The sequence below is a fragment of the Merops nubicus genome, unplaced genomic scaffold (genome assembly GCF_000691845.1).
Source record: "Merops nubicus isolate BGI_N331 unplaced genomic scaffold, ASM69184v1 scaffold3283, whole genome shotgun sequence".
Taxonomy (NCBI): Eukaryota; Metazoa; Chordata; class Aves; order Coraciiformes; family Meropidae; genus Merops; species Merops nubicus.
The window spans coordinates 6,814-32,821 of record NW_008600766.1 but is presented as its reverse complement, the minus strand read 5'-3'; the positions used below and the strand labels follow the sequence as shown (position 1 = coordinate 32,821).

The 26,008-nt window shown below is 44.8% G+C and overlaps 1 protein-coding gene across 1 annotated transcript; it reads left to right on the top strand.

Annotated features, from left to right (window-relative positions):
* The first annotated feature begins 8,412 nt into the window (after positions 1–8,412).
* DDAH1 (dimethylarginine dimethylaminohydrolase 1) lies at positions 8,413–25,660 on the top strand. The gene is made up of 6 exons (XM_008937761.1): positions 8,413–8,559; positions 10,506–10,605; positions 11,776–11,849; positions 12,434–12,553; positions 24,508–24,651; positions 25,091–25,660. Exons 1-6 carry the CDS (start codon positions 8,413–8,415, stop codon positions 25,205–25,207), a joined length of 702 nt encoding a protein of 233 aa, XP_008936009.1. The 3' UTR covers positions 25,208–25,660.
* Positions 25,661–26,008: the final 348 nt, after the last annotated feature.

Below are 26,008 nucleotides of genomic sequence, written 5' to 3'. Positions count from 1 at the left end.
CTGAGACTTGCCAGCTTGGAGCTCCCATCCTGTGTGACTGAGAAGCTTTTCTGGGACAAGAAGCCCCAGAGGCCATCTGCCACTTTCCACTCCTCTGCTGTGTGCCAGTCCCTTGCTGTGTGCCCCTGGTCCAGCTCTTTCCATATTTCCCTTTCCCCATTAATCCCTAGTAGTGCTGTACTTGCCCTCATCTTGGGTTGTTCTTTAGGGGCAATGGACGTTTGGCATTGGATGCCTCAGCTCTAGGCACACAGTTTGTGACTGTTTCAGTAGTAGGGCACTAGGTGGGTTTGGGTCCATAACTAGCAGCGTGTGGACAATAACGAATGGGGTGATTATCTGTGTGGCCTTTTTTGAACTCCATGGTCATAAACTACCCAAACTCTGCCAAAAGCTGTTTGCTGGGTGCAATCTTTGGGTAGCAGTGGAACTGTCTCAGAGCTGCAATCTGAGGGTGTTGGTGTGAGGTCCGTATATCGGGAGCGCCTGACGAGTTACCTTCTGCAGACGTGGCTTGGGAGTACCTCTGTGTTCCTTCTTGGTTCTCCTGTGGCCTGTTCGATGCAAAATGGTTGAAGATGAGCCATGCTGGGTGCACACTGGATGGTGTGCCTGGCTCGGCAGGGTGGGAGGAGCACCGTGTCTGCCAGCAGACAGTTGTGCTGCCTGTGTACTGGTGGGTACTCCGGGACAGCAAGTCTGACTGTTACTACAATGCCACTGCCCCACTGTTGGAGCTGCTGGGCCAGGTCCTTACTCAGTGTTGGCTGAGAGCAGCAGGCTAGGTTCAACTTCAACTCCCAAAAAGGGGTGCCCAGGTGTTCCAACATAGTGTTGTTTTCCACATGTTGTGTTGCACAGCCTGGTTTGATGAAGTCACATACAAATTGCTCTGAACTGAGCAGTCTGGATGTCATTCGTCCAGTGGCCTTGGAAGCGGGAACATCCAGGAGTGTGCTGCTAAGCAGCTGGCAGTTCACTTTGGGGCCAGGCTGCTGCTGCTCTTCACCTTCTCCCCGCTTCCTGAATGGTGCGGGGGTATGGACACAAAGGCCACGTGTGGGTAGAAAGGGGGATGGATTGCCAAAGCAAACTGTGGTCCGCCAGCTCATGGGGATGGGAATGGCAGGTACAAGGTGTCCTTACCAGGCTGTGCTGGCAGCTGTTTGTGGAGCAGAGCTGTCCTTACTTGTATTGCACTTAACTTGCTCTTACAGTGTGATCTGCACTGAATAGCAGTGCTGGAGCATCTTGTTCCTCCACTGCTTTCTGGCTGACCTCTCAAGAGCCGAGGCCCTTTAGAGTATCAACATGGGGAGCAGGAGTCAGAAACTGCCACAACCCACATCCCATAAATTTCCAAGATCGATATACATGAGGGTGTGTATCTGACCTACTTAAAGCAAGGAAAAAAAACAATGTGCTTTTTTTCTCAAAACCCTCCAAACTATTACAGTACTGCTTTATTTACTTTGAGGCTTCTGCAAGCCCAGAAGGGCAATGCTTATTGTCAAGAGGAGACACTTTCCTTTTCTCCAAACAGAGCAGATTCAGACAGGCAAGAAATTGTATTGTGACCAGCGCTGGTATCTGGTTTTGCAAAACTGAAGTCTGCCCTTTCCTGGGCCTGGATTTGTCCATCTCTATTTATAGCCTTTACTCGGAGCCTTGCTGAAAAATGCATTATATATTGACAGCGACACTTTGTGAACTCGGAGCTAATGGCTCCAGAAATAGTCACCTCAGAGATATCAGTCTAACTTCTGCACACATTGTCTGACATGTGCTTTGCACAGCTATGAATGATAGTTTAAAACACATCAAAGTGGAGACTGAAACCCAGTAATTGTGATTTACCATGCCCAAGAAATTGCTGGTGGATGTAAAATGTTAGGAGGCAGTGCAGTTGTTGTGATCTGAGAGCCCTTTTCGCTGGGGCTGTGCTTGGTCTCCACAGGACCCAGCTGTTAGCACTTCCAGCTGGGCTCTGCTGGCTTAGAAACCTCATTTAATCTCTGGTTCACTGGATGGTCTTCTGCTCTCTGGATCTTTCTACATCCTTTCATTCAAAACAGGTCTGCAGACATATTCCCCCTTTCACCAAGAGCTTGGAATCAAAGGTTGGTGGGTAATTGCAGTCATTAGGGTATGCCTGATTTGCTACCATCCACAACTTCTGAGCCCTGGCTGTGCCCCTGCCCATGGGCTTTTGGGAGCCTCAGTGGTGCCTTGCCTGTGGCCATGCTGCCCAGCCATGACACCCTGGGGGAAAAGCTACCCTGCTTTTGGCAGGGGTTAGTCTGTGGCTCGCAAAAGCATTTCCCTGTTCCCACTGTCTTTCTTCTTACTGTCAATAACATGAATCCCATAACGTGATTAGTGCACAGAAGCCCGGTAAATAATTTAGGAAGCAGCTTCTGTTTGGAGTGCATCAAATACTAATATAGAGAAGGAAAAATCCCTGGACATCAGTTACAGTAATTGGTGGAAGGCACAAGTCCAGAGGGTAATGAGCTCCGTTTTTTAAAGCACGAGGAAATTAGATTCTTACAAATGTCAAATGCACTTATTGTCCTCTTTCCTTGAAACAGAGCTGAGCTGGCTGGAGCCCACTGTCTCTCAATCAGCTTTGCTATGGATTAGACACATCCCGTCTCACACCAGGAATGTGCTTATTAGAAAAAATATCACTACACAAAGCATACAAGCTTTAACACTCAACTGATGTAGTAATGGGTGCATGTACAATAAAACCCAATATTGTGTTGCAAACCTTAAGATGACCTGAGATAATACAAGACAGAAATCTTGAAGGATACAGATGAGTGCTTTCTTTGTGTGCTACAATTCTGACTACCTGGGATTCTAGTTTTCAAATAAAGGAGATAAAGTGAGGGAAGGTGACTTTTCCTCTTGGCGACTTAAGAAAAAAGCAAGCAGCAAGTCATCTTCCTAGAGAATTTGATTATAATCAGGTCATGTCCAAATACTTTGCATTTTACTGGTGTCTCCTGGGTGACTGTAGCATCACAGAGGACTTTCTCCATCCAATTTTTTCAGTTCTCTCATGGAAAAAAAGTAAGAGGTGGTTATTGGTTCATACATCAAAGCTAGCTCTGAATCAATCTTTCATTATAAAATCTCACCAGTATGTACTAAGACTCCATGCTTCAGAAAAATGCATGTCAGTTCTTTGTGGAGGATAAAATGTGAGGAGGACAGAGGGCTATGTAAAGTCAAACCTCTTTGCTTCATCCCTATTTTTAACTTCTTACCTGAGGATAGCAATCGCTTGTCCCTCCATAGCTAGAGATTTGGTCTTGTTTTCTCTTCAGCATCAGAGGTCCATTGCAAAGTGACACAATCCTTCTTAATGTGGGAAGGTTTAGGGTTGGAGCCATGCTCTCAATTCCCTTTTGCAGTGATGAGATACAGACTCAAGCTACTTGAGTGGACTTCACCACATACTAGCCCAAACTCTGAATGATGCAGTATGCTGTTTCCGGGATGGTTGTGTGTCAGATACATACTAGGGATGTGCTGTGTTGGAGACCCTACTCAGATCTGCCACAAGATGACTTTTAAAAACAATGCGATGAGGGTAATGTGAGTCTGTGCTGTCCTGTGTGCAGGAATCTCAACTATTTGCAAAAGCAGATGAGCTATTTGGTTTTGGTTTTGTTTTTCCAGAATCTTGTATTTACAAGTTGGGTTTTTTCCAGTTGCCTTTTTAATTGTGTCAAGTCTTCCCTCTTATCCTCTCCATCTCAGTTTGTGCTCCTTTTTTTTCATTTCTGCTTCTACTTGGTGTAGGTTTGTGGTGCTGCCCATAGAAAACAAATGGTAACTGGAGATTTCAGTTTTACACAAGCAACGGATATTGCAAGACATTCCTAGCATATGTCACCAGACGTGTGAACAGCACTTTTCAATTAGAACTCTAGGAATTTCGACTGGTTGTTTAAAACCCTACAAAACATAGAACTGTAGACTTGAATCCATTAGCACCCATCATGGAAAAAAGTCTAGCTATTTATATTGCAGTCATTTTATTTAAATTTGGTTTCATAAGATAAAATGAGCTTGACTGTTGGGGGGGAAAAAACATCTTGAGGCTCATAAATATCTTCAAAGCCTGGAACAATCAAAGCAAATTAAACTGGTTTTCTGTGATTTTTGGACAATGTTTAGTTCTGATAACTTTCTTTAATGTCTGTGCTACAGCTGCATCAAGCCCTGTAAATTAAAGAAACAATTTAAGGCATCTCTGATGTAGCCTGGTGCTTAAATGGTAATAAGCAGCTGATGATTAAAACACACATATGACTTAAATCGCAAATCCAAAGTCAGCATTTACCTTCCACTATCCCCATTAGCTGGGCACTGTACTTAATTGGTGCGAGTGTTACTTGGTGGCTCTGGCCCAGGGACCTGGAGTGCTGTGGCCTCCTTGCCTGCCCTCCCTGGGAAGCTCTGTGGAGCCTTCCCTGACTGCCTTGGAGTTGCTTCTCAGCATGGTGAGAGCATTTTTCATGGTTCCAATGCTCAGGTGAAAAGTAGATTTCCTACCTGCTAGAAGGAGCCCACTCCCCCATCCGTGACTGGTGCCTGTTTGCTCTGGTCACAGGTACAACTCCCAGCCTATCCACCTTTGGGCTTTTGTACCCCCCAACCTCCCACACACAGCCAAGATGCTGCTTTTCTTCTCCCCACAACAAGCTGACTCCTGACCCTTAAGTTAAGCCGTTAACAGGTGGGATTTTCAGCCAGCATGCTTAGCTTGCTTGCAATACTTGTGGCCCAGTTCCTGGCCTCGTTAGGTCTGCAGGCAGCCTTGCAACACCAGGCACCTACATGTCTTCTCTGCAGGCTGCCCACATGCAGAGTTTTCACACCTCTTTAGTCTATCAGATGTAGTTCAGAGAAGCTTTTGCTTTAACTTTCCCCATAGAAAACGGGTAGGGTGGTCCTCTGCCAAAGTAACATCTACAGCTCTGCTTATGCAGTGTCCCCCCATGGGGGGATGTGAGGTCAGGGAAGAAGATGGAAGCAAAACAAGGACCAGGTGCTCAGAAGGGGCACCACTGGCTTAGTTTCCTTTGCAGGCTCAGACAGCTTCTGCTAGAAGCACCCAGTCAGCAGAGTGTCTCCTGAAAAGGCTTTCTCTTCATGGTGTTTCAGTTTTGGAAGCTGCTGGAGGTGGTGGATTAACTGGAGATACACACAACAGGCTGTGTGATCCTGTTTTTTCCTGCAGTTTAGCCTTCCACCTTAGCCCCATCTGACAGGTATATTTATTTATTCTAGCTGCCTGTGGCTGGTGTATTGATGTGTCAGGGTGCCTCAGTTGTGAGTTTGCTTGTCTGCTTCCCGTCAGCACAAAACAGTGAGTCTGTGTTCTTGGATTGAGAACCTTTTCATATAATGCCACAACTCTGTTACTCCATATTAAGTAATTGTTTTCTTCTTTGGGGTCTTATGGCTCTTGAGCACGTAGCACCTGCCCAGTGAAAACCACTGGGCTTCACAGGTAAAATAAATCATTCTGCTATCAGCACATGGATGTTATGAAATGTTGCTATGTCTGTACAACCATCCGTTTTCTCAGCTGTTTCCCATTTATTTTTAAAAAACCTCATGGGTCCAGTCCTCCTTATAAACCTAATTTTAGAGATCACTTGAGATAGAGCAAGAAGACTAAGAAAGATGAAGCTTTACTACTAAGTCTGGAGACTCTTGAGTGCCGAGTTTCAGACTGAAGTCATTTTAGGATCAAGTGAAAGACCAAGGAGCAAAAAGAGGTGTTAATAATTGTCAGGGGCATGGTGAAGGCTTGCTCCAGCATGCATGCCAAAGCTGCAGATGGGATTTTGTGTGGAGAGAAACACAGAATGTCTGGGCTGGAAGGGACCTCCAAAGGTCATCTAGTCCAACCTTCCCACAGTAAGGAGGGACATCTCCAACTAGATCAAACTACTCAAAGCTTCATCCAGCCTGATCTTGAATGTCCCCAGGGATGGGGCCTCCACCACCTGTCTGGGCAACCTATTCCAGTGGTCTGTCACCCTCATACTGAAGAACTCTTTCCTAATGTCTAGCCTATATCTACCCTTTTCTAGCTTTAAGCCATTACCCCTCATCCTGTCACTACAAGCCCTTGTGAATAGTCCCTCCCCTGCTTTCATGTAGGCCCCTTTCAGGTACTGGAAGGTTGTTATAAAGTTCCCCCTGGAGCCTCCTCTTCTCCAGGCTGAACAACCCCAACTCCTTCAGCTTGTCCTCACAGGAGAGCTGCTCCAGCCCTCGGATCAGTTTTGTGGCCCTCCTCTGGACACTCTCCAACAGGTCCACGTCCTTCTTGTGCTGGGGGCTCCAGAGCTGGACACAGGACTCCAGGTGAGGTCTCACCAGGGCAAAGCAAAGCAGCAGGGTCACTGGGAGGATGAGTCCCTTGGTATTGGGAAGCTCCCAGGTGCAGTTCTGTGGTGCAGCATAACTCAGCATTCTCCAGGTGGCACAAAGACCTGCCTTTGTCCTGGTCAACTTTGAACCGAGACTCTTACTTTAACAGTGTGCTTGTCCAAGATGTTTTCTGTAAAGTGTCTGGCGAGCAAGGTTATGCTGGAGAGGAACCTCCAGAGAGCAGATCATATCTTGAATAAGATTATGCCCACAGTGTATCCTTTTTAGACCTACGTCACCTGTCTTGGCAGTCCATGGCAACCTGCTCTTTTGGGCCTGAGTTTTGAGGTTAATGGGATCACTCACAAATGCCACATAGCTGACTCATGGAAAGTGAGCAGGAAAAGGGGGCTTAGGTGGATCATGTTTGCCCCCTCCCTTGTTCCATGAAGCCAGGGCTGCTTGTAGGAAGGAATGGCAGTCAAGCATGTGCTGCTGTTGCTCTGAGGCTGCTGCAGTGAGGGTGAAGGACTAGTCACCATCATATCTCCTTTCTCTGCCATGGCAGGTATAGTTTGGCAGAACCGAAAAGTAGGGCTGCTAGAGTTGCTTCTGTTGGTATATGGTGCTGGAAGACAAGTACTGTGTCACCTGCTTTAGCTTCTGGTATTTCTTCTAGAAATGCTTAATTTATCATATTAAATGGGTAAATGACCTGTAGGGCATGTGAAAATCAGAGCTGCCTAGCAGGTCGCTACCCTGTCTGCCACGTTCATTAATGCTTGCTGGGCACCGCTAGTTAACCATGGTGAGGGGATTTCACTGAACTCAAAGATGCTGATGTGTGGGGTCAGATTCATGGGTTTCTGTGGATGAGCTCAAATTCCATGTTCTGCAAGCTGTAATTGTAAGCTTTTGGTGAGCAGCTGATTGCGTCTTTGGTTTACATAACACCAAGACGATGATGCTTGAACATAGCAAACCCCTCTTATGAATGGGTTACGATGGGAGCCTCTATAGAAACAGCTTCTGCTCTAGGCATCCTCAGCAGCCCTCACTGGAAAGAGGAAACCTACTGAGGTTGCATCCCCTGCCCCTGCTATGAGCTCCTTTCAGGAGGACATGGCCTTGGCAGCCCCAGACTCCCTGCCCTGGGCTCCTTGCCACACGTGTGGCTCTCTGGCAAGCAGCCAGCTGTATAACATAGACATGAAAAGTCTTGTAGTTCTGTAGCAAGGTGGCTCAAAAATGCAAGGAGAACTATTGCTCAGTAAAGTTGCAGAACTATAAAGAAAATGGACATTTACCGACTTGGGAATTTTTGTTTTGTTCGCCCCTGACTGAAGAGGGGCTTGGGATAGAGCTGTTACTTCCATGGCTGGCAGAGCCACATCTTGCCTGAGCAGTGCAGAAGGAGAAAATATCATTCCTCTGATACTTTTTACTGCTAAAATCCAATAGATTTGCAATTATTACTGTGCAGAGGGACCAGGCTTAACATGAATTTTAGGACCCTCACCTGTCTCCCCTGGATGCTTTGTGGTTCCCGTGCAAAGGCAAGAGCCTGATCAGTGCTGCTTGACACACCCCATCCTCTCCAGACTGCAAAGGCCTCTGGAGAGAGCTGGGGAACTGATGGGCAGGGACACAGAGGACCCTGCTGTCTCTTTTGCTAAAGGCACATTGAAGGACTTCAATTCTTAATTTTATGTATTTATGGTATACTGTATCTTAAAAGGATATGTACCCGTTCTCTGAAGATCAGGGTTGAGACCATCTAAACAACCTGAAGGTGTACAAGTCCATGGGACCCAATGAGATCCATCTGTGGATCCTGAGGGAACTGGTGGATGAAGCTGCTTTTCATCATATTTTAAAAGTCATGGCAGTGTGGTGAAGTTCCCACTGGCTGGAGAAGGGGAAACATAACCCTCATTTTCAAAAAGGGAAAAAAGAAAGAACCCAGGCAACTACAGGCCAGTCAGTCTCATCTCTGTGCTTGGTAGGATCATGGGGCAGATCCTCCTGAAGACTATGTTAGGGCACACAGAAAATGAGGAGGTGACTGGTGGCAACCAGCATGATTTCACCAAGGGCAAATCCTACCTGACAAATTTGGTTGCCTTTTACAATGGAGTTAGAGCATCGGTGGATAAGGTATGAGCGATTGATGTCACCTACCTGGACTTGTGCACAGTGCTCAACACTGCCCCTCATGGCATCCTGATCTCAAATTGGAGAGACATGGATGTGATGGATGGATCACTTTGTAAATAAGGAATTGGCTGAATGGCCGCACTCAGAGTTGTGGTCAATGGCTTGATGTTCATGTGGAGACCACTGATGAGTGGTGTTCCTCAAGGGATCGGTGCTGGGAATGGCACTGTGTAACGTCTTTGTCGGTGACATGGACAGTGGGTTTGATTGCACCCTCAGCAAGCTCATGACAAGACCAAGCTGTGTGGTGTGATTAACACACTGGAGGGGAGGGGATGTCATCCAGAGGAATTACAGAATCACAGAATGTTAGATGTTGGAAAGGACTTTTGGAGATCATCAAGTCCAATCCCTCTGCCAGAACAGGACCATCTAGTCTAGGGCAGGTCACACAGGAACACACCCAGACAGGTCTTTAAAAGTCTCCAAGGAAGGAGACTCCACAACCTCCCTGGAGCCTGTTCCAGTGCTCTGTAGCCCTTACAGTAAAGAAGTTCTTCCTCATGTTGAGGTGGAACTTCCTGTGCTCCAGCTTGTATTCATTGCCCCTCATTCTATCACAGGGTATAAGTGAGTAGAGGTTGCCCCTTTCTTCTTGACACCCAGCCCTCATATATTTAGACACATCAATTAGATCTCCCCATAGTCTTCCCTTCTCCAGACTAAAAAGCCCCAGGTCTCTCAGCCTTTCCTCATAAGGCAGGCGTTCCAGTCCCTAGCCGTCCTCGTAGCCCTCTGCTGGACTCTCTCGAGTAGATCTTTGTCCCTCTTGAAATGGGGAGCCCAGAACCGGACACAATACTCCAGGTAAGGTCTCACCAGGGCAGAGTAGAGGGGGAGGAGGGACCTCCCTTGTTCTGCTGAACGCACTTTTGTTAATGCACCCCAGGAGACCATTGGCCCTCCTGGCCACAAGGGCACACTGGTGTCCCATGGATAACTTGTTGTCCACCAGGACTCCAAGGTCCCTCTCCACAGGGCTGCTCTCTAGCAGATCACTTCCTAATCTATAATGGTGCAGTATATGTACAGGAACCTGGACATGCTTGAGAAGTAGGCCCATGCCAGCTTCGTGAAGGTCAGCAAGGCCAAGTGCAAGGTCCTGCACCTTGGTTGGGGCACTGCCAACTACAAATACAGCCTGGGCAGTGAATGAATTGAGAGCAGCCCTGAGGAGAAAGATTTGGGGGTACTGGTTGATGAAAAGCTCAACATGAGCCAAAAATGTACAGGTGCAGCCTAGAAAGCCAGCTGGATCCTGGGCTGCAATCAAAAGATTCATGGCCAGCAGGTTGAGGGAGGTGGTTCTCCCCCTTTAATCTGTTCTGGTAAGACCCCACCTGGAATACTGTGTCCAGCTCTGGAGCCACCAACACAAGAAGGACATTGACCTGTTGGAGCAGGTCCAGAGGAGGGCCATAAAGATGATCAGAGGGCTGGAGCACTGCTCCAGGGAGGACAGGCTGAGAGAGTTTGGGTTGTTTAGCCTGGAGAAGAGAAGGCTCTGGGGAGACTGTATCATTGCCTTTCAGTATCTGAAGGGAGCCCTACAAGAAAGCCAGGGAGAGACTTCTAGTGATAGGACAAGGGGTATTGGTTTCAAACTGTAAGGAAGTTCTTCACTCTGAGGGTGGTGAGACACAGGAAGAAGTTGCCCAGGGAAGCTGTGGGTGTTCCATCACTGGAGGTGTTCAAGACCAGATTGCATTTGGGCCCTGTGCAACCTGGTCTAGTGGGAGGTTTCCCTGCTCATGGTAGAGGGTTTAGAACTGGATGATCTTTACAGTCCCTTCCAAAGCAAACCATTCTGCTATTATGTTTCTGGTAGGCTTTTTTAAAAGTTTTTCAATGATACAACAGATTCTAACCAACTTTCTTTTAAACAGGTTGAAGCTATGAAGAGAGTACTAGGAAGTCTCAACCTCAATATAGTGGAGATGTTGGATGAAACTGCAACCCTGGATGGTGGGGACGTCTTATTTACAGGTATGGTGGTAGTGAAGTTGCTGTTTACATGTTCTGACTGCCTTGAAGACTACATGTTATGTGCTGTCTGTGTAATAAAATGTCATTCATGCTGTTTGTTAAATCAGTTGTTTACTAAATGTCACAAAGGTAGCAGAGAGATGAATTTTCAATGCAGTCCTCGATGTCCTGCCTAATGCCAGAATAAATGAAGCAGCAGTACACACAGTACAAAGAGCAGCACTGTGCATACAAATTTTATTTTAGCTTGTAAACTGCCAATAAGAAAAATGCTTTCAGTAGTCAACTGCCTGCAGTTGTTTCATATTTCTTATTACAAGCAGCTCCGTTCACCAGACTAATTTTCAGGACTTGTAAAATCATGATGCAGACAATTGTCAGTAGCTCAGTGAATCAAATGAAAAAAAAATAGAAAGGTATTTTTAGTTTATGGAGAAAGTGGAGTTGCCTGCCAGATGTCATGTGCTAGACAACTTATGTGCATGGTTGACTTCAAAGATGGAGATACTGACTGTGTTTTTATGTCATTAAACCCATTAGGCATTTTCTCACATTGGCTGCACACAGGCTTGCTCCCTGCCAGGGATGAATGAGCCTGTTTATTTTGATCAGCATCACAGTAGACGGGCTGCTTGCCTTGGTTGGCCAAGGGAAAAGAAGGGTCTCAAAAGAGGCAGACTGGGAAGGGAGGCCTTTCTAAGGCAGTGCAGATCCAGCACTGATTCCTCCTGGAGCTGGAGGATGCTGATGGCTGCAGAGCTGCCTTTGTGACCAGAGGAAATCTCAGAGGGAGAGGGAAATGGTCCATCAGTGCTGTACTAATCCAGCCCAGCTGTTCTCCTTCCTGCCTCAATGACCATTGCAGAGCTTCAGAAGCGGAAGCTATTTATGCTTCTGGTGAAATGTGTCTTCTGGAAAAAGATAATTGCCTTAAATTATCATCTCGCAATTACAGGTTGCATTTTTCTATGCTGAATTTTCAGTTTTACTACTCAACTTGACAAAAAAGAGAAAATTATATCCATGAAAGACTGCTTCAGAATGTTTCTAAAGCTGGCCTGTTTTTAAAACGCGTATGTGCTGATGAAGAAGCTGATGTGGTGATTTTGTTTTGCTGGCTTTAAAAAAAAAAAAATCTTGTAATTGTTTTACCCTTCATTTTTTTTCCAGGCAGAGAATTTTTTGTGGGTCTTTCCAGGCGGACAAATCAACGTGGTGCAGAAATTCTGGCTGACACATTTAAGGTTTGTAGATTCATTCATGCCACAGAAATACAAGCTATCATCCAGTGAACCAATTTAGAATGTATACTGGCCAAAGTGTATGTCATACTCAAGCACTTTATTTAGGACTCACTTCCAAAAAAAAAAAGTACAAGTTACTGAAAAGGTTTGAGCACCCTGTCAAGTGACAGATGCTGAACTTGGATCTGAAATGCAAGATCCCTACATAAAGTAACGTGGATAGTGGGAGTCTGTTATCATTTGAGAGCATATCACCACTCTCATTCTTAATGTTCTCATGAGTCAGCAACCAGTTCTTATTGCTGATCCCTGGAGAGGTTTTACGTACATACTGTTTAATTATGCATTTTAATGTATTTTTTTTACAGTTGCAACAATAGTAATATTTGAAACGTGTTCTGGGTTTTACTCCAGTGCACCAGACAAGACAAGCTGGTCCAGAGTGGTATGTTGTTGACACTATGCCCTGGGATATGTTGCTATTGGTAATTTGCAGAGAGTAAAATTAATTATGGAATGTCTCAATGTAATTATGGGATTAGGACAGTTTAAAAATATTTATAACTACTTTTGATCCCATACAGGATTATGCTGTCTCCACAGTCCCTGTTCATGATGCTTTGCATCTGAAGAGCTTTTGCAGCATGGCTGGACCAAACTTGATTGCTATCGGATCAAGTGAAGCTGCACAGAAAGCCCTCAAGGTAAAGCACATAAGAAAATTTTCTAAACAACAAAGTTGGTTTTTTTATTTCAATCTTTGCTTGAAGATTCTGGAATTTTAAAATAGATACTGATCAATGAAAGAGGAAACCAGTACACCTCAGGATCTCTTTTAAGTGCAAACACATAAAGAATGTTTATATCAGGCAGGAGTGTAGTGATACTAATTTAGCTTTAGGTATCTTCAGGAAATAAATACAGGTTATTACCTAGAGCTTTGACTAAAAAGGTGATAATTTGGTGATAGAAGGGAGGAAGGACATATAAGAGCAGATGATGTTGCAATGAGGAAACACGGCTTTCAAAATTGCCAGAGTGGAAGTAAAAGTTTTGGCATGAAGGAGGAGGGTGAGGGTCTGACCCCTGCTGGGGAGGTGATTTGTGTACACATGGTGCAGTGTAGATTTTCTGGATAAAATCGCTAAGTGACTGCAGCCACAAGGACCAGAACCCAGGACACCCTTTACCTGGCTGTAAAGTCAGGTTCCTTCCTGGTCATGCTTTTTCCTCTCTATTCCCATGAGGGTTGCATAACAGCATGGCTTCAGAAAGGAGGGAGAGTATCCTCACCCCAGCCTGGCTTAGTTTGAGTTTTTGAACATTTTCCCTTAAAGTAGGAGGTGTAGGTTTGAACCCTCAGGCTAAGGCCTCAGGGATCTGAGTCTCTGCTGGCAAACTTGCCAACCAGTAATCAGTGTCGTAGCGGGTCAGTGCTGTATTACCATCATCATTCTCAATGGGAAGTGTTTATTACTGCTGTGGTTTGCACTGGGCTCAGGAGCTTTCCTGCCTGCTGGGTGTGTTCAGAGCAAATCTACTAGATTAAGCTTTTTCAGAGATGTGGGCACAGGCACACCTAAGGCCGTGAACTGAACCTCATTACACATATAGACAGGGAGACACCATCTCTGCTCCTGTGTGGTAGCAAAGCTGCAGGCACTGATGCTTTGCAGTAGAAACTTTGGCTGGGGCACCACAACAAAGTGCAACTGAGTGCAACAAAAAGCAAACTGAGTGTTTACCTGAAGTAAAGCTCAAGGAAGTTTGTACCTCTTGATAATTTAGGACCTGCCATCCTGCAGGCTTTAGTTTGAGATACAGATAAGCCACAGCATGTCTGAAAGCATTACAGCTAAGTGTCTTGCATGTTTTTATCAGGACTTGCCTTCAAAGGTTAAACCAAAATTTACTTTTCCAGTGATGTCAGCTAGTCCTAAATTTTCAGCTTATGATTATACTGATTCGTTTGCCAGTAAATAAGAACCTAAGTGCAGGCTTTGCTCTTTGACTTTGCAGAAGCCTTTTTGATACAACATGATCACTAACACATGGAGGAAGCCAGCTCTCTGTCCCTTAAAATAAATGAGATGGGGCAGAGATAGCTGTGCTGTACTAGTCAGAAATCTCTCTGAAATCCACTTAGTTTAAATACAACTTATGCAACCTGACTTGTATCTCTTGCCCTGATTCTAAAGCATGAATTGTTTTTAAGAACAGCACTTCTGTCAGAGCCCAAGGCTACTAATCTGAATCTGTTCTGCCAGGCAGAACATTTACAACAGAAATAGTATGTAACTCTGAAATCGACTTCACTGGGCCCCAAAGAGCTTAGGAACCTATCTTGCATGTCTTGTACACCTGCCTCCTTAGCCTCAGTAAGGTAGTGACATTTATTACTTCAAAACATCCTTAAATATTTGCAAGATGGAGGCCTAAGAGACTTCTTGTCCTTACTGCCATGCTGTGCTATCTTGTTGCACATTTGCTTTTCAGATCTTATACATTTTCCTTGTAATCCTAGGACTGGTCATTTTCCAGCAGTATCATTTTTACTGTCAGAGCTCGACAGAGATTTGGTGGGGTTTTTTTCTGCTTTATCTTGATGGCAGTTCAAGATCTAAAATGTCTCATTCCCCAGCTAAGATAAAACCAACACTTAAAATCTCAGAATCTCCCCTGCTGGACATGGGTTGATTATGGAGGCCAGGAAAGTGCAGTCCTGGCTGGCTTAGGCTTGCAGCCTGGCAGTGATTCAGGGAATAGGACAGCAGCTTGATTGCACCCCATGAGCTTAGGGGAGCTCTTCAACAAGAGGATGGTCTGTTGACTTCCCACATAGTTTGGAGAGGCATTAAATTTGCTCATTCATTTGAATGAGCTGTCAAAGTTACTCTCTTATTAGAAATCACTACGTGAAGCTCTGGGAGCACGTTCCCAGCTTATCACTCATGCCTTCTCCCCAAGAAACAACAAGCAGTTTTGGTTGTAAAGGTCTGATGTTCCTGATGCTGTGAGATTGGTTTTAGTCTGGGATGGAAAGTGCCTGGCATCTTTCTTTGTGTAATATGTACTATCCCAAATATTCAGGCTCAAATGTGAAATGCATTGTGAGCAGCAGCCTGATGAAATTTGCAGATTTCCAGATAGCCCTACACTTGTATAGAGTGTTTATAAACATGAGAAAAATTCAAGTACAATACTGGTTGCTCAGAGCTGCAATTTGAACTTGAGCCAGAACTAATCTGAGCACTCATCAGTTTGATTAAAGCCTTTTGCACAGCTCAACTAATCATGTTGCAGTGCATCAATTTAGCTATTGTCACCGAAAATATTTTTCAGATAAGCTGATTAAATGTTGCTGGTAAGTAGCTGTCAAGCAAATACTGGCATTAATCGAGGTACAGTAAAAAGCAAATAGATTTTTTTAAAAGAAGTTGGTAATTAGCAAGATAATCTAGCAGTCTTTGACTGATTATGTGAGTGACCTTGGTGTTGTCTCACAGCTTGCCAGCTGAGTTTAGGGGCTGTGGCCCAGAGCAGCTGTTTTGTGCTGTAGCACATGCCCTTATGTTCCTAGGGAGCTGACAGGTTACGCCAGGCAGCCACGTCACAGTCACAGCAACATATGACGTTACCCAGGGCATGTTTCGTCATCTGGATCTCTTCGGAGAAATGATTGGAAAGCAAATGGGTAAAGCATCCATCTCAGAAATGATGGAGTTGGCAGTGCTGCTTGTCGCTAGCTTCCTCTTGACACTTGAATTCTCTCTTTTTGACCTCAGTGGTTTCTTTGTATATGTTCACTTCAGCTGGTAGTCGGCTTCTTGAAGTCTTGTGGAAGTGCCAGTTGCAAGAGGGTCTCTGTGAGGCACTGGTGCTCGGAATGAGAAGCTGCTCCCTGGGTTTCACCAGATGGACAGGGCTATAGAAGTGCTGTCAGTGCTCCTCTCATTGCCCGTCACACTCCGTGTGGCAGGGCAGTCCCCTCAGCCTCTACAGAGTCATTTGCCTGGCACAGGGCACTTCTTTGTTGTTAGTTTAAACCTATCCTTTGTTGTTGACGTTTTTAGTGTCTGGAAATGCAATCATATAAGCAAGATGATTAAGCTGTCTTTAGCCATCTCGGGTAGTTGATTTGTTTTCATTCTGTAATGAGTCTTGTTAGGCAACAAGTGAACTGCTACATCATCTTGTGCTAACATTTTATATTTAAAAAAGGATTTATCTTCCTCCTAACAATCTTGTTTGAAAGAAATTTTTCTTGATTGTTCTTACTGGTGCAACTCATTTATCCTTATAATATTTTAAAAATAGAAAAAGAAATTGCATTTGGTGCTCACATATGGCAGAGTGCAATTGATCATGAGTTTAGTGTGGTGTGTGTAATGTATAGCACTACAAGTGAGCTAGGAAATGAGTGTTCAAACTTTAGGATTATAGAGCATATGCTAGAAGCAGATAATAAATCAGAAGTGACATTTTAACCATGAAATCCTATTCAGGCGCTGGCAAGTACAGAATATTTATTTGGGCTGCAGCTGAAAAGTGGTGCTTAAGGAGACTCGGTGAAAGAGAGACAAATTAATTGCAGAAATTATTGAGGCCTGTAGTGGCTATCACATGGGAAACTTTAACTTCCCTCTGCTGTTTTCTGCATGCATTTAATTCCTCCTTGTAGTTAAACCCGTTCATAATTCTGTACGCCTAATTCCATGGTTGAACATTGGCCATGGCTCTTGAGCAAGTAAAGCCTGGGATTATTTTTCTGTTCCCTCAGTGAGACCAGGATTTACTCCAAACATGTCACCTTTGGGCTCTGATCCTGCACTGTTGGAGTCACTGAGCTTTACCATGACTGTGAATTTGGGCTGCAACAGTGTTGACCCTGGCATAGGGAGGCTACAGGGCAGAGCTGAGGGCAGACAGTCTGCACTGGTTTGTTTTTTTTTTTTTTTCCACAGCAAGGGACAGAGCCCTGGGGTCTTGCTGGGGAAGCAGAAGAGCAGGAACTGGCCTGGGATAACAGCCAGTTCAGGTTCCAGCAGCAAAGAGGAATGCTAGGCATGATGGCGATGGGACCCATGACACAGCATCTGTTGCGTGCTTCTTTCCGTACCTGCGCTATATACCAAGTCCTGAGAAGCTGTGTTTCTTTCCTTTGGCTGCTTGTGTTGGTTGGTGCAGACCACAAATATTTTCTGTGCTCAGTAAAGGCTTGGACAGCAGCAAATGATGGTGGATACAACCTGCGGTTTTAAGCAGCTTTGTCTATGATCAAACCATTCTGTCACCCTTTGGATAACTCGGTAGCAATCCCAAAGAAGCTGAGGGTTACACATGTAGTTCCAGCTTTGGCAAGTTCAGCTATTGCCTTGAAAACAGTATGTATTATATTTGTAGCAAGTGCCCTCTAGTGAAGTTGTTCTCTCACCCACTGAGAAATGAGGTTATCTGTTGGGTAGGCATTTTTGTTGGGCATTCTGCAAAGAACTAGCCCCAGAGTCATCCCCATGGGACTGGTAGAGAAAGCCTTGGTGTGAACTCATTGTCTCTGGGGTAATGCCTGGTGATTGCTGATGGATCTCAGAAGGCAGCAGAAGACCTGAAAGGAAGGTAGGAAACCCAGCATGGTGCCTGGGGGTGAGGGCTGCAATGTGGAGAGCCACATATCCCACCATATGGCCTGAATTTAATCTCTGTGGCCATCTGTGTCTGGGGTATTCCCTCTCAGATCTGGGATAGTGGAGTGGCATGTGAAATGTCTGGCCTTTTGGTAATGCAGCTGAGCTTGTAACCCTGACGTCCCCAGGACAGACCTGCCACAGCATGACCTGGAGCAGTGATGACATCTGCACTTCTGAGCTCCTCCTCGGTATCCCAGGCTCTGACCCCATTAGTCAATGGGATTTCATTATGGTTGGGAGTGTATCAGAACATGTACAGTAGTGCAATACCACGATTTCAGCAAGCACCTTTTTTCCCCTGCTTTTGATAAAAGGTTGGCCATGATTGCTTTGCTTTGTTCTCGAGTCTCCCATTCGGTGTCTTCTATTGGGAGCAGAGTTGCTCATTCATCCCTTAAATTATTCCCTGAAGGATGCTATTGCAAATGCAGCTGTTTTGACAGAGGTCAAGGGAGGCTTATCGAAACCACAGCTTAAGGATAAGACAGAAAGGAGTCTTTCTGGGGCAACTAGGCCCTTGATCTGTATACCAAGCTATAATCAGAGCAGTGCTTTGAAAGTCGTGGGTACAAGAAGTTGTTCTAGCATTGGCAGTTGCCCCCATTCCTGTGATTAATTGCCTTTTGTTCTCATAACTGAAGTCTCTGTAGTGTGACAGCTTTAAAAAGCTGAGTACTGTTTCCCTGCATGAGAGCAGGGTTATAATGCCTGCATAAAGCTGAGGGGTTCCCAGCTCTGACACAGAAGTGCCTCCAGAACCAGCACTTAAAGAAAAGCATCAGCTGTGTGGTGTTTTTAGGAGCCTGTAGCCACAAGCAGCATGAAAAGGCTCAGAAAAATTTCCTCTTCCTATTGTCTGTATAGTGTCTGTTCTAGTAATGCACAAGTTTGCATGAAAAGATTATCTCTTCTTCCTTAAGAATTCATCGTTTGTGCCTCTGCTTATTCCCCACATGAAGTCATAATCCTCTATTTACGATATCACAATGGGTTGCTGTGGAAATGATTACTAATATTAATAACCCAAAGAGGATGACATCAGGTAGGGAATTAGCAGAAAGTACAGATGAATGATGAATTTCCTGTAGTGCATCAACAAAGAAGTTAGTGAGATCCAGAGAGCAATTGACAACTTGCCCCTAAAAGTAAAAATTTAAAAATGAGACTTTGCTGCCTTCAGCCTTATAGATAGGAAAATTAGTCAGTTTATAAAATTCTGTGCATTTTCCTTTAGCGCCTTCTGATTTTTTCCATTACTTCATGCATTAGGGGTGTACAGCATCTCAAAGGGTGCAGATGTTCACTGAGTACCAGATGTAAAGGTCTTTAAAAAGATGAAAAAGTCTTTAAAAGATCTTTTAAAAAGGCAACTAGTTTGGTTTTGTTTTAATTAAAGGTTAGATGTTTCAATAAACATACTGCACTTAACTCATTGTCAGTGCTAGTGTCGATGCTGTTCAGTCTGTATATATGCCGAAGTATCTAGTCTTTCGGAAGATGCAGACTCAAAAGTATATATTTATAGAAAAGAGACTGTTGTATTAGTCTGGTTTTGGTTTTTTTAAGGGTGAGGAAATCATCTCTTTCAATAGGTATTTGTTGTCACTAGTAAGGCTGTCCCAGGAGCTGGGTCAGAGGCTGACTGAGAAGATGTCATTGGACTTGTGTAAATGGGGACTCATGTTTCTATTCCTTTGCTGCCTTTTTTTTTTTTTTTCCCCTTTTGACTATTCTTTCCCTGGGTTCCTGTTCCAAAAGACAGAATGTTCGTCTCTCGACTCCTTGACTGAAAGCAACTGCACGCTTAAGCTGCTTCCTTTTCCCCCTCAGGTTGTGGTTTCCCTTTGCAGCAGTCCTTGGGCAGAGCTGGCAGGCAGATGACAGCGTGTCTGTGGTGCAAGGTGGTTCCAGAGGGGCAGGGCAGCACACGTGTGACTGTGAACAGCATGTGGTACCCATCACATCTGCAGTGATGCAAAAGTTGTCCTGTGCCAGGAAAAGCCCAGGAGTGGGCTGGGAGAGGTTGCTTAAAGATCTTTGTCTTTTGGAAGACGTGACTGAGAGGGTGCAGCAGGGAGGCAAAGCCCAGCTGCTGAGAGCATGGATGGTTGGTGGTGGAAGCTAAAGTAACACTCTGGCTGTGTATGGGCTAAGAAATCTGGAGTATTTATTGTGACAGGCTGGGACAATCCTGGTTTCAAATAGTTCTCAGATGCAGTTTGTGTCCATAGGGTCTGTGCTATCCTATATCTCTAGCAGACTTTTCAGTAACTGACAGGAAGCCTTAGATCATTCTGCTGTGATTTATGCTGCTCCAAGTGGCTCTTTTGTCCTCTTCCTGCTATTGTCTCTCCTGCCTGTCTGCATTTCAGGGTAACACTCCTAACACTCTTGACATTCGGGTGAGATAGCTGGCTTTTCCAGCTCTGCTCTTCTGCCCCCTCTGGTCAGCCTCAGCAGCTGTTTACGGTCACTGATGGCCCTGGTGCCTTTCAAGGAAGCTCTGAGAAACTGTTGAGTCGTGTGGTTTGTATGGCAGGCTGAGGCCCTGCACCCAGGTGTGTAGCACTGGCACAGCTCGCCAGCCCCGCTCTGTCCTGCACTTCCTTGTGGTGAGCCCTAAGGCTGCTGCTTTCTCAAGTGGCAGCTGTTTCTCTTTATGCCACTGGTTAAGGCCGTGGTGCATCTGCGTGCTGGCTGTCGTGTGCACTTTGCATGCAGGATCCCATTGTTCCAAACAAGGCAGAGTAGAACTGGGAAAAAATCAGAAAAATGCAATAAGTATGGACAGCTACCTGGAACAGCAGAGACAAACTAAGCAAGTTATGGCTATAAACTGAAGGGTTAAGCAAAGGATAAGTTTTTTAAAAAAGCTTCCTTACACAGTCTGTGCCTGAAGCTGCCTTGCTACAAGTTCAAAAGCGGTCTGGGCAGTGCCGTGGGTGGTGTCATCATTCTGGATAACAGCTGATCTGTTGAGGTCCCCAGGAACCACACACCAAGTCTTGGTGGTCTCCAGTCCCTGTCCTAAGATCCAGAAGTGGGATATCATCACCTCTCCCATGGGGATAGAGACCCCCATCATGCAGCACTGAAGATGATCTTCCAGGTTCTGCAAGGATCGGAAAAAAAAGGCAGGTTTTGTAATCAGCAGGATTTTCCAGATAGCAAACAATAACTTAACTTTCTCAGTCCTCCATCCAGATGGCACAGAACTGGCCAGGTGGCTGTCCTCATCTTAAGTGTGCCCTGCTGTTGTTCTGAGACAAGTGGGAACAACTTCCTCCAAGCAGAAGAGAACCATGCTGTCCTTCCAGACTCTCAGCCAGCCTGGGGAGATGTGCTTGCATATTGATGAGTTATTCTCCTCACCAGTGTTAGTGGTCTTGCACCACAAAAGTATTTCATTTTCATCATCACAGGCAAAATATTGATGTAGTTTAATCCTACCTCAACTTCCAATTTGTTCTGTACACCAGGCCAAATAGTTCTTCAAGCATCAGTGTAAAACAGGCCAAAGTTTAATGTGCCTGGAAAGAAGGAAAAGGGATGGGATAGAAAAAAATGCCTTAAATGGATTTAAGTGAGCAGTTTTATTTTAAGAATTCTATGACATGAAGGATTTAGGAGAGGCTAGCTGAAAATCTGGTGAGAGGATGATCCTGTGGGTATGGCGTTACATGCATTTATTTGACTTGGGCTTAGGTTTGATTTTTCTTGGGGGCCAGGGGAGCAGGGCTAATCAAAACACAGATCAAACCCTGAAAATCTGCCATGTTAGCAAGAGGAGTGTTCACTGTATGTTTGGTTTTCCGTGTGCGGTGTTGGAGATACAAAGGTAGGTTGCAGGTGTGGTGGGTTTGGTCACTGTCTGCCCAACAGCAATCTGGGTGTGAGTAGGTCCCAGATGGCAGCAGGGCTCAGACTGGGGCTTTCCTCATGGAGGGGGAAAACTTGTAACTCTGCTTGGCCTGTTTTAAAAGTGCATGTGGTCATCTTAACTCTGTCAGTGATAACAGGCCCTAAACAGATACACATTTTTCCTTCATGCATAACGCTGCTTCGTATTTAGGATTATTTAGCTTATCCATTACCTCAGTTGTCTGAGGACACACTGTAAAAAACTATAGAAAAGGCATTTTAGGCTAAGGGAATGACTTCAACATAAGGAAAGCATGACTAAGGCTGAGAGAATGTGCAATGAAAATTATCCTCTTCAGGCTGAAAAAAATTCCCAGAAAAACTAGGCATGTGGGAAATGCCTGGCCCTTAACATAGCTGCTCGTACAATGTCTGTGGGCAGAAAGCCAGCCCTCCACAAACCCATTGTGTGAGCGCTACAGGCTTTGTAAATTTGTTATTTAAAAAAATATATTTTTGGGGTGCATCTGATAGAAAATACTGTCAAAGTACCTTGCTTTTCTCTCTTTCTCTGCCCTGGAATCCTACCTGGCCAGGCCTATGTGCTTAATGACTTTACGTAATAGAAATGTGGAAAACCCCACAGGTGTTTAAAATAACCTGATTGTGTTGTGTCAGTGCATTATTGCTGTTTCTGGAGCTTCCCTGTGGGGCAGGTTTGGGGTGTTATTGCCTGAGCACTCTCAAGAAAGTGTTTTTTTAAATTTTACTTCAACATGCGGGCAAAATTGTAACAGTGATGAAAGCTTGCAAATATAATTTCCTTCTTAAGAGCTGAAGAAGAGAGTAATCTTGCCTTGTCAGGTCTCCAGCCACTAATAAATGCTTCCTTGTGGTGGTGTTTGAGCCAGCTGAGGTCCCATTCCCACTGCTGCAGCTGGACACTCACACTCCTGTGCTGCTGCTTCTCACTTGCACACACTTTTTCCTCATTTGTTTCTGAATTAATTCAGCAACTGCTTTGGTGCTTTTTAATCTTGAAAATAATCCTCCTAACCATGCCCTCACTGTTATCTCCCAGGCTCCCAAAAGCTGGTTCCTGAGGCATAATGAGAGCCCTGCCACTTCTTCATTTCTACTTTGCAAAAGGAAATGCATGGGAGATGTGTCTGAACCCTTGTGATTAAGAATTCATATGGGAATGTTTCATAGTGATTCAAAACATATTTCTGATGAATAACTTGTTCTACAGAAAACCTGTAGTATCAAGATTCTGTTTCCAACAAGGACTGGATACAAGTGTTTGGGAGCTGAGTGAAATCTAGGCCTGGTGGCTTTTCCTCTACTGATATATGTATTTTGTTAATAAGTAGGTTTCTTAATCAAGACTTAAAAGCTTATGTAGAGAAGGAAAGAGAAGCTGCAGGTGAAGGGTGAGTCAGTTGGCTCTGGTTGCCAGGGAGAAGAGTTGCACTGGGTGCAGGCATGTCACCTGCTGCTAGATGTCTGCAACATCAAAGAAATCATAATAAAACATGTCTTGGCAACATAACAGAAACAAAACTATAAGTAGGAAAGTCAACCATGGTAAGCACAGTAATAAAAACACATCCGGTGCAGTAAAGGTGCAAGAATTTTTCCCCAGAAAAACACATTAACCTTTTATGGAGGTAGATGGGGCCTTGGGAACTTGGGGTAGTTTCATAACTTCAGTAAGAACAAGAAATGACAATCAGAGAACACTTCCTTAAGAATGCATGGCATTCTTCATTGTGAGTTTCGTGTCCTCCGTGGGATGTGGATGACTCAGGCTACAGTATGAAAAACTTATCCAGACCTAGAAAGGAATTACTTGTAGGTGTGTGCAAGTGTGAGTTGCTTTGGTGCTTCCTGATATGTTGTGGATTCTCATTATAATTCAGTTCTATATAGTTTTTTTTTTTACTGAATGAGAAGTAGTACAAATAAATGACCTTGCAAATAATTTAATGATTAACATAACTGTGCCTAAAATTAAAGTCTGCTCTCTGCTATGCAATATAAATTGGTGGGGTTTCCCTGAGAAGGGAATTTAGTTGAAAAAGTTTAGCAGAATACAAGTGTATTTTTAAGATAATATTAGCATGAGTATTTTTAAGTTGAAAAGAAAAGCCTTTCTTTCTGTTTGCATCTTTGCAATGTATGTGGGAACATAGCGGGGCTAGGCAAGAAACTGGAACACTTGCATTCAGTTAGGCTTTCAGTAGGACCAAAGGTTTTGACTTGGAGCTTTGTTCACTTCTGTGTTACTCTCGGTCTCTGTCAGGGTGAAGCCGATGTAAAGCTGGAACGGTACAATGGGGAATCAGGCGCCTTGTCTCCAGGCTTTTCCTCTCTTTATTAAAAAGTTGAGGCTGATCCAACATATGGGGTCTCAGGCTTCTCATGTGCTGAGAGCCTCTGTCTCTGCAATTCCAGCTAGGATCCCAGTTTCTGTATGAGTCCTATATTTATAAACGAAACCCCTGAAACCCACCAGCTCTGCTGTTCTGCGGAGGTTATTGTGCTGTCCCCTTGGGAAGGAGGATTAGCGCAGACGTGCTTTCTCACTCCCCGGCACAGGTGCTTAGTGAAAGAGTAACTGCTTGGAAAGCAGAAAGGAGGTCCTTGAAAAGAATTAAGATTGGGCTGATAGCCAGGCTGGGAACTGTTCCTGTCCTGTTTGTGTTAATTCACACTTGTTTTATAAATATTGAATGATGGCTCCTTTTTTTTTTTGAAGGTGCTGAGCACCTATAGTTTCCATCAATGTGAGCAGGAGTTTTGCCTGCTCAATGTGTATTCCTTGAGGAAAAGACTTCACAGAAGTAGCTTACTGATTGCCCTGCTTAATCCTGCCACTTGCAGGAACTATTTCACAAAGGTCTTCTACTGCTCATATCAGTTAGGGTTAGCAGATTTTTCCTTGAAGGGCAGAGATGAAGAGAGAGCTCCTTACTTGCTGCATAGCAAAATGCCCCTTGGCTAACTTGGCAGTCACAACTAGCTATTTTTGAAGGCTGTGTTCTCCCATTTGTTTGGGGCTGCTAATGTGCTTGGTCTAAATAGCTGTGCTTTGTGTCTCCTGGCAGACCATGCAACAGATGAGCGACCACCGCTACGACAAGTTGACGGTGCCCGACGATCCCGCAGCAAACTGCATCTACTTAAACATTCCCAGCAAGGGCCATGTCCTGCTGCACCGAGCCCCTGAGGAGTACCCGGAGAGTGCAAAGGTGAGAGCTGTGCCAAAGGTGCCTGGGAGACCCCCAGCATCCTGGCCTCACCAGGAAGTCAGTAGGAATTGAAATCGGGTGCTTTCCAGAACGGGGTGTTGTACCCTGTCATGGAAATGCACAAATGGGAAAAGGTGGGAGGCTTGGTCTCTCTTCTCATCTCCACTCCTGACTTTATTAGTTTATCTCTTGTGCCCCCAGTGCTGCTTTTGCATAACTGGACATAGCAACAGTTCCCCTCACAGCACTGTTGTTGTGCATGGATCCTCGAGTCGGAAGGCGACGTGCACTGTAAATGTTGGCGTTGGTTACAAACCATGAGACAGCTTAGCACTCACTGATAAATCCGTGACTCTTCATTCTGTAAATACTTGGAGAAGAGAGAAAATAAAGTGCTGTAAAGTGGCATGATTTCTGTTCTGTTTTCTTTCCTAAACAGGTATTTGAAAAACTGAAGGACCACATGCTGATCCCAATAGCGAACACAGAACTGGAGAAAGTAGATGGGTCACTCACCTGTTGCTCTGTGCTTATTAACAAAACTTCAGAATTATGATTTTACAGAGTCCCTCCCTTGTAACTGGCAATAATGTTACTCAAGGTAGACGAATCTGTATCCACACTTTTATTGTTTTTGACAATCTACTGTACCACTGTGCTACTAACCGTTGTTTACAATTTTTTGCTTTGTGTATTTTTATTATGTCCTTGCAGATGATATTTAAGGTGGATGTATGGTTTGTTGGGGGGTGCATAACTCTGAAGTATGTTAGTCCCGTGGGCTAGCAGAAGACAATTATAATGGCTAACCCCTAGCTTTAGTGATTTAACATATCTGTGTGAAAATTTTATGAAACCAAACTAATTCTCAACATTTCAAGCACCTCTGTGGTTTTTACACTCTTTTCTGTCTATTTTTTCTGTCTTCCTTGCTCTGCATACCTTTTTCCTTTCTCAGTCTTCTTAACTTTCAGTGCTGCAAGGTATCAGAAGGGAAGGAAGACAACTCAGTGGGCTCATGAGCCTGGTATCTTGTGTGGCGTGGGGAGGTTTTCCACACATGAGCTGGAGCAGTGGGCAGCGGTCTGTGCTCACTGCCTCGGCTGTATCACTTTGCTGCTGCTGGGCTGGAATCAGTCTCAGATACCAGGTAGCAACTTCAGAAAAATCCTTGCCCTCCATTCAAGGGCAATGTCTGCCTGGGAAGCCTGAGTGACAGAGAGAGGGTAGTGCAGCCACTCAAGATGCGTCCTGCAAGTTCAGGTCCTGGTTCGCAGAGAATGCCGTGACTTTCAGTTTGCTGAGAATAAAAGAGGAGTTTTTTAGAAGGCCAGATCCCAGGGAGCACCCAGACCAC

Bases quoted from the DNA above. Each gene is read 5' to 3' on its own strand.
- DDAH1 (XM_008937761.1), top strand. From the start codon at position 8,413: ATGGGGCAGATCCTCCTGAAGACTATGTTAGGGCACACAGAAAATGAG. The intron at 10,606-11,775 runs GTATGGTGGTAG...TTTTTTTTCCAG, and splicing joins TGGGGACGTCTTATTTACAG to GCAGAGAATTTTTTGTGGGT. The intron at 11,850-12,433 runs GTTTGTAGATTC...GATCCCATACAG, and splicing joins TTCTGGCTGACACATTTAAG to GATTATGCTGTCTCCACAGT.